At 42.1% G+C, this 12,205-nt stretch overlaps 1 protein-coding gene across 2 annotated transcripts in view; it reads right to left on the reverse strand.

The window, feature by feature from the left end:
• Positions 1–299: 299 nt before the first annotated feature.
• Positions 300–12,205, reverse strand: part of LOC105015177 (homer scaffold protein 1) — a 33,740-nt gene continuing 21,834 nt past the window's right edge. For both annotated transcript variants that reach the window (XM_010878117.5, XM_020053294.3), the window contains 6 exons: positions 11,972–12,064; positions 10,244–10,392; positions 8,256–8,415; positions 2,878–2,988; positions 2,707–2,787; positions 300–2,458 (listed from right to left, as the gene is read on the reverse strand). In XM_010878117.5, the coding sequence (XP_010876419.1) occupies positions 2,267–2,458; positions 2,707–2,787; positions 2,878–2,988; positions 8,256–8,415; positions 10,244–10,392; positions 11,972–12,064 (786 nt within the window). In that variant the 3' untranslated portion in view covers positions 300–2,266. The remainder of the gene's footprint in view (positions 2,459–2,706; positions 2,788–2,877; positions 2,989–8,255; positions 8,416–10,243; positions 10,393–11,971; positions 12,065–12,205) is intronic.

Consider the following 12,205-nt stretch of genomic DNA (forward strand, 5'->3'; position numbering starts at 1 on the left):
TTTTACTTTCTATCTCTGCATTAAAGAACCATTAGAACTCAGCCTTTGGCCAAACCAGGCACCCTTTTATTGGGTTTAGCAAGTCTAATGCAAACCCATAGTTGAGGTCAACTGCAAATAGTAATTCATTAATATATAGCCAGACTACCCGTGTAGACAGTAGGTGGATTTGATGTTATGCAAGCATCAGGACTGGATGGGAAATAAACTACAAAGACAAAAGTACAGATCAAGCAACCAGAGACAAATCAAGAACAACACCCAGATCAGATTTCTGCGAATAATAGGGAAAATGACAACCTTTGTTTTCTCAAGTATTATTATTATTTTTTTTACTATAAACTGAGTTACAATTGTGTTTAATTGTGTAGTATAATGAACATTTAGAATTATTACTCAAACATTTTTCCCTTTCAACCTGTAGCAGGGAATACAGACACTATGATAAAGCCAACAACCCAGAAACCCCCTTCAAGTCTCCCAAAGATACCAGAGCCAGCAACAAGCCCTTAAATAGTGTTCTTCAGGTATACATGTAGTTTAATTTATTTTTATATATTATCACAGATTTTTGGCAATAATAAACCCCACACAAGTACCGTAGTTAGCTACCGTTGATGCATCTTTGTATCAAAGGCAACGTCAGCAAAATGTATATTCTGTACAGGAAACATATTTGGCAAAAGGAAAGAAAGTCTCTCTGCAAATCTCGCCTGCTGCGCTCAAGTGTCTATAAATCTGTTTCCTTTTTAAATAGTTCAAAAATATTGCCAATCTTTTTTCTCAGCTAATAAAACAAACAACCTTGATACCCACATACCAGACATTAAAAAAAGAAAAAGTGAAAAGAATTTCAGGTTCAAACAAAACATTTGTTTCATACAATTGTCATATTCTGTGATTATAATATAGCTGGAGTAATAAATTAAGGGAAAACAAAGGAACCAATCGATCATTGCACTTCAAGTCGCAACTAAAACAAGTGGAGGGAAAATTAAAAAATTCAATTTTGGATTCACCCAAACATACAATTCCATTTTCACAAGTGCACTATAAATTTGATATATTAGTATTTGTAATAAAAAAAGTTTATAGAAAGGAAAGACTGTTTTATAGTCACTGCTGACCCAAACCCCAGCTTCTGGCCTTGGGGGGGTGTTGTTTCCACCTTGTCTCTCCTTATATTTCCCCAGAAGAGGAGGAAAATACCTGAAAGTGAGATTGAACATGTTTCTTTTTCTTCTTGACACTCCCTTTTTGTATTGCTCATTTAGTATAGAAGTTGTTCCCAGATCTGTCCTCATTCTTGGCTGACCTCTTGTAATGAGAGAGATCACTGGGAGTGTTAAATAACAAGGTCACGGGGAAGTCATCTGTCTGACCCCAGACACTTAGCCCTAGTCCAGCGTCAGGTGGGGCCTCAAAACAAACGGCTGTAGAGTCCAGTGATACGCTGTGGAGACCACTGAGTCAGACTATCTACATCTCCATGACCACAGCCGATCCCACTCCCCATTTGGCTGACAATTATATCTCCATAGTAACCCGAGCAATAATAGTACTGTAGTAATAATATATTAATATACCGGTAGATGTAGAGTAGTTAGAAAACAGACCTGAATGCGTGGCAGACAAAAGCGAAGAGTAAACACAAACAAAACACTCACCACCGACTCTGGATGACATAACTGAACTTGCACCAAATAAACGTAGAAAATTAGGGCTTCCCTTTTCTATGACGGTAGAAAACCCCAAATCAAAACAACCCAGCCTATTCAATGTCTTGGTCTATGAAATGCTAGCCAGACTTGGCAAAAAAAGCTAGAGAAAATACACATTTCAGCAGTTTGTATTCTGTAACCTGTAGTCAGAGAGCAAAGACCATTCCACCGGGAGAGAGAAGATGAAAGGCGCTGGCCAAGCATGGCCTTGACAGGACCTCTGTGAAGTGTGCGTGTGTGTGGAGTGCTTGAGCGCACATAAATGTGTGTTTTTATGTTTACAGTACAGATGTACCAGCAATGTGCATGTTTAGTAAACATGAACCAAAAAGAGGGAATTCAAGCAAGCAATTCTAACTATTCACCATTAATGTACATGTTAACAGCAGAGTGCAGAATGACTGTGTGTACTAATAACAGTGTGAATATTTGTATACTGTGCCCCTGTGTACTGACTAGCATTCATTCTCCTGTCACTGTGTCGTAATGACGGTGGTGATGATGTTGCTTCACTAGGGGGCAACGTTGTAGCACTTTTCTCGTCTCTAGCTGCTGCCCTCAATGAGTCTGGCCAGGCTGTCTCTGAGCTCTGTTAGCTCAAAGATCTTTCCATCGAGAAGCTCCAGCAGGGAGCGCAAACTCTTCCTGAAGGCCTCTCTCTCCAGCTGACTGCCCTCCAGACGCTGCTCCAACTCCCCCAGTTGAGCCTCCAAGGTCTGGTTCCTCTCCTCAGTTTCCTGCGGGTCGGGGAAGAGGGGGTGTTGAGGAGTGCCGGCTAGACTCATGCATATACAGAAATGCAAGCACACACAAATACTCAAACAAAGAGTTAAATACACACACGCACAAACCAACACAAACATCGCTACGCCCACTCATAACTACAAACGCACACCCACAGCTGTAAAAATAGTCTGATGCCTTATGCGGTTTGCAGGGCAATACGGCACAGTAAGATACAGTAGTGCTGTTCATAAAAACTAACCTGTAGTTTCTGTGTTAGCGATTCCTTTTGAGTCTGGAACTCATTGGCACTCTCTACTTCCTCCTTCAGCCTCTCCAGTTCCTGCCAGGAGGAAAAATACGTTCACAGAGCTTTCTTCCGCACAGAAATACATTACATGTGCACTCAAGCACACACAAACCCCCTCCTTACCTCCTCCTTGCCCTTTAAGGCCAGCTCCAGTTCCTCTATGGTGTGGTTGAGCTCGGTCTTCTGGGATTTGATCACCGTTGTCTGACCGCTCACACACTCAAGCTCTGTCACCTGTGGACACAAGCACTGTGGGTGATCATTGTGTCTTTGTCAAATCTCGTTCTGTCTTAGCTGTTCAGTTGGGAAGTGTCTCTTACCTGTTTATCATGCACATTACTTATATTGCCGTTTTGTATTCTCTCTATTACGGGGTGGCCCACCCATTAGGCCATTGGGGGCTGGGTCACACTTGTGGGTTTGCTAAAACAGCTTGGTGACTGTTCCTGTTGACGTTATAGTATGGTAAATGGTGGCCTAGGGTGGTTCAGACACTGTATTCATTTCACATGGGTTTGAATCTGGCCCATTGCTTTTCAGCAAAGTCTTGGTCTCTTTTTTCTATAAAGCATATAAAAGCCTATATTTTTTGAGGTATTTTGGTACATACTGTAATGGTTCAAACAGTTACATACCTTGAAACATTTTCCACTGATATTGTTTTAACAGCTTTTAGTATCGGAAATGTTGTATAGAAAGAAGCACTGTTTTCCATTTCAATATCAAAAACAAGTTATCCAGGCAAAATGTTTTATCAATTAGACAATCTAATCTATGCACATAGCAGCCTCCACTTTAAAACCATTACATACAATTTATCACAGTGCCCTTTATGCCCCTAACATGTATTATTGGAGATGGCTTGATGACACTGATCACCATGTACTGTAACAGAAGTTTGGATGGCCAAGAGAATATTGCAGTAATTGTTAAATAAATTAACTTTTTACCTTACATCTCTTAAAATATAAAAACAATAATTATTGTACCCATTCACAATATTTACACTACGCATTCCATTTGCTGCTACTGTAATAGGAAAATCCACATTCATCTTATAATCACCAAGCCAGTGGAATCATGTACAGAAATCAGTTTGGCTACAATACATTATTTTAAACATTTGTTAAAGGATTTGCTCTCGATGGAATGTACTTGTTTTAAGCAGTGATGTCCAGTATCTCACAAAAGTGAGTACACCCCTCACATTTTTGTAAATATTTGAGTATATCTTTTCATGTGACAACACTAAAGAAATGACACTTTGCTACAATGTAAAGTAGAGAGTGTATGACTTGTATAACAGTGTACATATGTTTGGGAATGCTGTCTTGCTGTACGTTTGGGAATGTTGTCTTGCTGTACGTTTGGGAATATTATCTTGCTGTACGTTTGGGAATATTATCTTGCTGTACGTTTGGGAATGTTGTCTTGCTGTACGTTTGGGAATGTTGTCTTGCTGTACGTTTGGGAATGTTGTCTTGCTGTACGTTTGGGAATGTTGTCTTGCTGTACTTTGGGGAATTTTCTCGTTGTACGATTGGGAATGTTGTCTTGCTGTATGTTTGGGAATGTTGTCATGCTATATGTTTGGGAATGTTGTCTTGTTGTATGTTGAACCACCGTCCAGTAAGTCTGGAGGTATTTGCATTTACTTGCCAGACACGTTATTTCTGCTAGTCTTCAAACATCAGCAATACCATCATCAATGAAAACAAGTAAGCTAATTGCGGTAGCAGCTACATATGCCCAAGCCATAACAGCCACACCCCGTGTTTCATCAGATGAGGTGGTTTGCGGTGGATCTTGGGCAATTCCTTTTTCCATCAAGTTGATAGAATGCTCATGTTAATCTTTGCCTCATCTGTCCACAGTAACTTTGTTGTTAGAACTCTGCAGGCTGTTTGATATGTTTATGCATTTGCCCATCTGTTTTTCTTTGGCTAACTAGTAGCATTGTGCAGTGCAGCCTCTTTAGTTCTACTGGTAAAGTCTTCTGCAGATGAGAGAGGAACTATTCTCGTTTTGTTCCTGATTTTTTATGTCTTTAATTTGAAGAGCATTCTTTGTTCATCCACTATAGACATCTTATTTGGTTTATATCAGTTGTGCAGAATATTGTTTTCTATATACACCTAAACCATATATATTTTATCCGACAGACAGCAGCTTTTCACCATCTAAAACAGTGCACAAACATTACCATAATGACTATTTCACAAAATCTGTACATTTATTGGGGATCCCATTCTAAGTCAATAGTCAAATTCCATGACTTTTCCCTGACTTTCACTGACAAAAAGCTGAATTTCCATGACCTATAATGAATGGAAAAACAAGCAGCCTATGTGCAGAGCACTGAGCAGACAAAAACCAGCCTATCAGTTTGCAAGCTTAATTTACTAGGTACAAAAGTTTTCACTGCTTAAACATTGATCAGCCATAACATTACTGACAACTGACAGGTGAAGTGAATAACACTGATAATCTCGTTATCATGGCACCTGTCAGTGGGTGGGATCTATTAGGCAGCAAGTGCACATTCTTTCCTCAAAGTTGATGTGTAAGAAGCAGGAAAAATGGGAGGTGTAAGGATATGAGCGACTTTGACAAGGGCCACATTGTGATGGCTAGATGACTGGGTCAGAGCAGCTCCAAAACAGCAGCCCTTGTGGGTGTTCCTGGTCTGCAGGGGTCAGTACCTATCAAAAGTGGTCCAAGGAATGAAAAGCGGTAAACCGGCCACAGGGTCAGCCAAAGCTCATTGATGCACGTGGGGAGCAAAGGCTGGCCTGTGCGGTCCGATCCAACAGATGATCTGTACTGATAGCCAGCGAATGCTGTAGCTCAAATTGCTAAAAGAGTTAATGTTGGTACTGATAAAAATTGTCAGGACACATTGTGGGTCGCAGTTTGTTGCATATGTGCCTGCAATGGCCACGTGAGCATCAGAACTGGACCATGAAGCAATGGAAGAAGGTGGCCTGGTCTGATTAATCACTTTTATTTTTACATCACGTGGATGGCCATGTGTGTCACTTACCTGGAGAACACATGGCACCAGGATGCACTAGGGGAAGAATGTTTGGGCGATGTTCTGCTGGGACCCTTGGGTCCTGCCGTTCACGTGGATGTTACTTTGACATGTACCACCTACCTAAGCATTGTTGCAGACCATGTTCACCCTTTTATGGCAACGGTATTCCCTGATGGCATTGGCCTCTTTCAGCAGGATAATGCGCCCTGCCACCAAGCAAAAATGGTTCAGGAGTGGTTTGAGGAAATGTACAGGACTTAAGAGGCTGCGAAGTGCTCCCACTCTCATATTTGATAGATAGATAGTAGTTTTACAAACTTTACATTTAACTTGCATTAAATAACATTTAAATGCGTGAAATAACCTGATAAAGAAGAATACTGTATGGAAAATACATTTTGATAAACGGCAACAAAAATTTAAACATGCTACATAATTCCCTGATATTCTATGACTTGGACTAAAAAATTATTTAATCCCCTGACTTTCCATGCCTGAAATATACTTTTTGAAATCCCATCATATTCCAGAAATTCCATGACCAGTGGGAACCCTGATTTATTAAATTTAACCATTCATCAACCACCTTTTCATCACACAATGCTGCACACAATTGTGCTAGCCATTTCCTTGCACTCAGGCATGAAAAACTATGCCCCATAAAAAAAAAAAACAATCCTTTAGCTCTACCACAGAGGGCAATATCAGCGGCAATAGAGCTGCAATCTGCTCAATTGTCCAGACCTAAAGACAAAGCATTGAAGGTTCTTTATAGCAAAGTTACAGATTATTTTCTTAAAGTCCAGTTTTCTGGCAAGGTGATTTTTTAAGAGAGAGCATTGCCAAACTGTTAAGTCTGTCTTGGCTCATGGTATAGCGCAAATCGTTTTTAATGAGCTTTAGATTAAGGTGCGCTCAAAGCCACAGACCGGCATGCTAAGAAAAATGTGCAGCTGGGCCCAGTTCTTCTTAAAAGCTCTGCGGTGATACTGTATATGCCATTAAGTAACTCTCAAAGGTGAAGGTCCTTGTCAAAAGTTGCACTAATCTTAAAGTGATGAACTTAGGTTAAGTGCAGTATTTTTGTCAGTACTGATGACGGTCAATTTGTTATATACTGTGCATTTGGAAAGTATTCAGACCCCTTCGCCTTTTCACATTTGTTACATTACAGCCTTATTCAGATTAGTTAAATTAATTTTTTTCAGTCATCAACACAATACCCCATAATGACAAGGTAAAAACAGGTTTTGGTAAATATTTTGTAATGTATGAAAAAAAGGTGAAAACAGAAATATTACATTTACATTTATAAGAATTGATAAAATTTGCTGTAACACTTGAAATGGAGCTCAGGTGCATCCTGTTTCCATTGATCATTCTTGAGATGTTTCTACAAATTTGGAGTCCACCTGTGGTCAATGCAATTGATTGGACATGATTTGGAACGGCACACACCCGTCTATGGTCCAACAGTTGAGGTGAAGGTTCACCTTCCAAGGCGACAACAGCGTAAGAACACAGCCAAGGCAACGCACGAGTGGCTTCGGGACAAGACTGTGAATTTCACTGAATGGCCCAACCAAAGGCCAGACCTCAACTGGATCGAACATCTCTGGAGGAACCTGAAAACGTCCATGCAGTGACATTCCCAAACCAACCTAACAGAGCTAGAGAGGATCTGCAGAGAAGAATGGGAGAAACTCCCTAAATACAGCTGTGCCAAACTTGTAGCATCGTACCCAAGAACACTCAAAGCTGTAATTGCTGCTAAAAGTGCTTCAAGTACTGAGTGAAAGGGTCCGACTTAAGTCTGTGTGATATAATATCATGTATAATGATGAGGACAAAACATCTACTAAATCCATTTTAGAATGAGGCTGTAACATAAAATGTAGAAGAAAGTAAAGGGGTCTGAATGTTTTGTATGTTGTTAACTGTAATGAAGTTGGTAAAACCTACATTTCTGACATGGTGATTCTCCTTTGCTCAGCTCTCTTTTTAAATATTTACAAAAACTCTCTAGCATTTGGATGTACTCTTTCATTTCATTTAAGGGCTCCAGATTTCGGGTTTTCTCAGGCTCTTTTATAAGGTCAGTCTTACCCATTAGTGTAGTCCGTCTATACAGTATACAGCCCTTTATAAAGTCAGCCTCACCCGTTTGTGTAGTCTCTCTATATACAGCCCTTTATAAAGTCAGCCTCACCCGTTTGTGTAGTCTCTCTATATACAGCCCTTTATAAAGTCAGTCTCACCCGTTTGTGTGGTCTCTCTCTCTCTATATATATCCCTTCATAAAGTCAGTCTTACCCGTTTGTGTAGTCTCGCTCTCCATATATATCCCTTCATAAAGTCAGTCTTACCCGTTTGTGTAGTCTCTCAAAATATATCCCTTTATCAAGTCAGTCTTACCCGTTTGTGTAGTCTCTCAAAATATATCCCTTTATCAAGTCAGTCTTACCCTTTTGTGTAGTCTCTCAGCCTCCTCCTGGTAAGCAGCCAGTTGTTGTTTCCACTGTTTGACATTGGCTGTGGACTCCAGCAGAGCCGCTGTTAGCTTGGCATTGTTGCCCTTCAGGGCTGCTAGTTCAGCCTCCCAGTGCTTGTTAATACTGGACGAACTGGAGACAGAAAGACAGAAACACACACATTTAATGTATGCACAAAATCCAGACCCAATGTATTTACAAAATTACAAGACCAAGACTGCTTTTTGTAGTCTTCAGGACACCATCTCGGATATTCTGTCAGGCTCTTACTGAGGTGTTTATAAAAACAACAATGCTGTTGTTTGAATATGTTGTAGAAACAGCAATTCACTAATACATGTTCAGAGGTGAAAAATTATATCTAACTAGCCTGTCTTACTTGACAGACATTTTAGATTATTGAATTACCTTCCGTGACATTTTTTCTCTACAATAGGTAAACTATAGGGCTGATAAGTGTCTTTTGGTGCTACAGGATGTAACCTTCAGCAATGGGAGAACGACGCATTGCTACATGTCTCCAAGAGACTAGGCATTTGTATGTATTCCACAATACATAGTATCCTCCAGCCAGTCCTTTTTGCATATTGCAGGGTTTCAAACTACAACGGCTAGTATCCACGATGAACCGATATTAGAGACTATTCAGGATGAACTTACCTGGAATCTGTCCATAAAGATGTTGCTATGTTCACTTTTTAAAAGCTTGTTTCGATCTCTGGGCGTCGTGTGTACTGTAGATAGTCTTATTTGCAGCTCAGTGTAATTACAGAAAGCTAACATTACAGTAATTAAAGTCCATTGTGAAACAGACATGATCATTATACCTATTAAGGATCTCCTGAATCATTCAACAGGTTCAGTGGAATTCCCATCAAACAATATTAATATTTAATCCATGAATAAGTTGGATAGTTCGATCTTGGATAGGAATGGTCCTGTTCTAAGAGTGTAATATATTAGAAAATATATTAGCAGTTACCTATAACGACAGCTTTTACATTTAGAAAAAGTGTTGCTTCCCATAAGAGTACAGACTCTGCTTGACTTCTGATGCTTGAGAGGCTAGGTGGAAAATCTCCAGATCGTTGTTACAAAAAGTAACTCAGGGTCTCCATGTCCACTATGGTGGGGTGTATATGAGATGCCAGTCCAGGCAGTAGACATGAGAAAACCAAGTACAGTGATCATGAAGTTGGGGGAAGGGGGCAAATGCATTTCTATTCATTTTGTAATTAAAAATTAATCGGAGCCATGCGTAGTGTTCTAATGTAATGTCTCACTGCTGCCCAAAGGCTGCAAGATGACATGAATAAGAGATGGATGAATTGACACATGCAGTGTCATCCCGGGGACACACACAAACATACACACACACACACACACACACTGACAGACAGACACACAGCCACAGACAGACAGACACACAGAAACACACAGACAGACAGACACACAGACAGGCAGACACACACAGACATACAGACACACAGCCACAGACAGACAGGCAGACAGGCAGACACACAGACAGGCAGACACACAGACAGGCAGACACACAGCCACAGACCGACAGGCAGACACACAGACAGGCAGACACACAGACAGGCAGACACACAGACAGGCAGACACACAGCCACAGACAGACAGGCAGACAGGCAGATACACAGACAGGCAGATACACAGACAGGCAGATACACAGACAGGCAGACACACAGACAGGCAGACACACAGACAGGCAGACACACAGACAGGCAGACACACACAGACATACACATAGACACACTGTGCTGCTGTGCCAATTTCATTTTAAATCAGCCCTCTAACAGGAGCTCCCAGTGGACTGCTAAATCCCTCCATTATCAAGATGAACACAGGAGAGCCATAAACTACTAGTTAAGAGACAGTTTTACTCACTAGTTAGATTACTTACTGAAATGAAAATCGCTTATCCCCTGGTTCTTACCTGTGGGAGAAGGGCAGCTGGTTCTGGGACGGCTCTGCATGGGGTTCGGGGGGGTGCTGTGGTGTTTCGGGGGTGGTGCCCCTCTCGTCATCAGTACCGTTGATGCTCTCCGGGGTCAAAGGTGACTGTAGGTCACCGGTGGCCGACTCCTGGCATGGCGTAAAAAATGAGGTTATAGAAAGAGAAACAACAAACAAACTGACAAAAAACGAAAAACAACTGGCACAATGTGGATGTAACTGCACAATAATTTACACATTACAACAAAGTGATGTTCCACTTTGGGGGGGAAAAAATCACTTTGGAGGGACATGTAGTACTTATCTGACACTGGGAGATTTAGGAATATATCTGAGACTTACAAGTAGTTAATTAATCTGGGTGTTAAATCTAATATTAGGATGGGAAACAGAAAGACAGGGGCTGTTAATCGAGAACGGACGGCAGGGTTCTCCCCAAAGAGTGGACCAGTACAGTTCGACACCTGGTTCACTTCAGTTTAATATTTACTGCACAAAGAGTATAGAGGACTAGAAATGCCTGATTTCTGTAAATTTTTTAAATACCCAGCCATGACAACATTCTGGGGAGACTCCTGAAGGGGTGAGCTGAGGGTTAGCCTGGGGTAGTTGGATGGTAGCTGGGGTAGTCATGGCTAGACTGGGGTAGTTGGATGGTAGCTGGGGTAGTCACGGCTAGACTGGGGTAGTTGGATGGTAGCTGGGGTAGTCAAGGCTAGACTGGGGTAATCACGGCTAGACTGGGGTAATCACGGCTAGACTGGGGTAGTTGGATGGTAGCTGGGGTAGTCACGGCTAGACTGGGGTAGTTGGATGGTAGCTGGGGTAGTCATGGCCGGACCGGGGAAGTCGTCATGGCCGGACCGGGGAAGTCGTCATGGCCGGAACGGGGAAGTCGTCATGGCCGGACCGGGGAAGTCGTCATGGCCGGACCGGGGAAGTCGTCATGGCCGGACCGGGGAAGTCGTCATGGCCGGAACGGGGAAGTCATGGCCGGAACGGGGAAGTCGTCATGGCCGGACCGGGGAAGTCGTCATGGCCGGACCGGGGAAGTTGTCATGGCCGGACCGGGGAAGTCGTCATGGCCGGACCGGGGAAGTCGTCATGGCCGGACCGGGGAAGTCGTCATGGCCGGAACGGGGAAGTCATGGCCGGAACGGGGAAGTCATGGCCGGAACGGGGAAGTCATGGCTGGACCGGGGAAGGAGGTGAAGCAGGGGGTAATCAGAGACTGGGGTCGGTTGACAATGATTTTGCTTCCATTTTACCTTCTTTTTTACAGGTACTCTGAGAGGTACTTTGGGAGGAACTTTGGGAGGTACTGAGAGCACATTCTTTTTTACTGCAGCGACCTGGGGAAGAGTTGCAGGGGAGAAGAGACGGGTTGAATAAGCCAATTAAAAGCTAGGGACAGTTAGGTGGCCAGGTCGGGAGTTGACAGTCTTGCCTTGGAAGGATTGCCCAAGGACAATCCCAATAACAATCACCTGAATGTCTCATCCAAGGAACTTAACATTTTTCCAGAATATTGTTTCTAATCACTTCCTGTGATACCTAAATCTCCTTGGGTCCATTCCCTCTGATGTTTTGAGTAAAAATGTCATGTTAGTGGTGGGTTACTCAAAAACACTTGATGTTTTGACAATTAAATAAGGTCTAGTATCCTATGTGAGGTTAGAAGATTAGGAGGTTCTGTTGTTGGTACTACCTGAGACGGGGTACTGGTGAGTTCCATCTTCTCTTGGGATTTCTCCTTGGCTAACCGGGCTGCCTCTTTAAACTCCGCAAACTTCTCTGCAAACTGAGGAAGAACCGCAGACACAGACTTCAATGGATAAACCAGTGTATATGTGATCAAGTGTATGACTGAAAGTAGGTACAAGTAAAGAAAGGAAAATCTGGCAAAGGGATTAGAAACGTTTGGTTTGGAATAAAATGTAAG

This window comes from Esox lucius, chromosome 14 (genome assembly GCF_011004845.1).
Source record: "Esox lucius isolate fEsoLuc1 chromosome 14, fEsoLuc1.pri, whole genome shotgun sequence".
Lineage (NCBI taxonomy): Eukaryota > Metazoa > Chordata > Actinopteri > Esociformes > Esocidae > Esox > Esox lucius.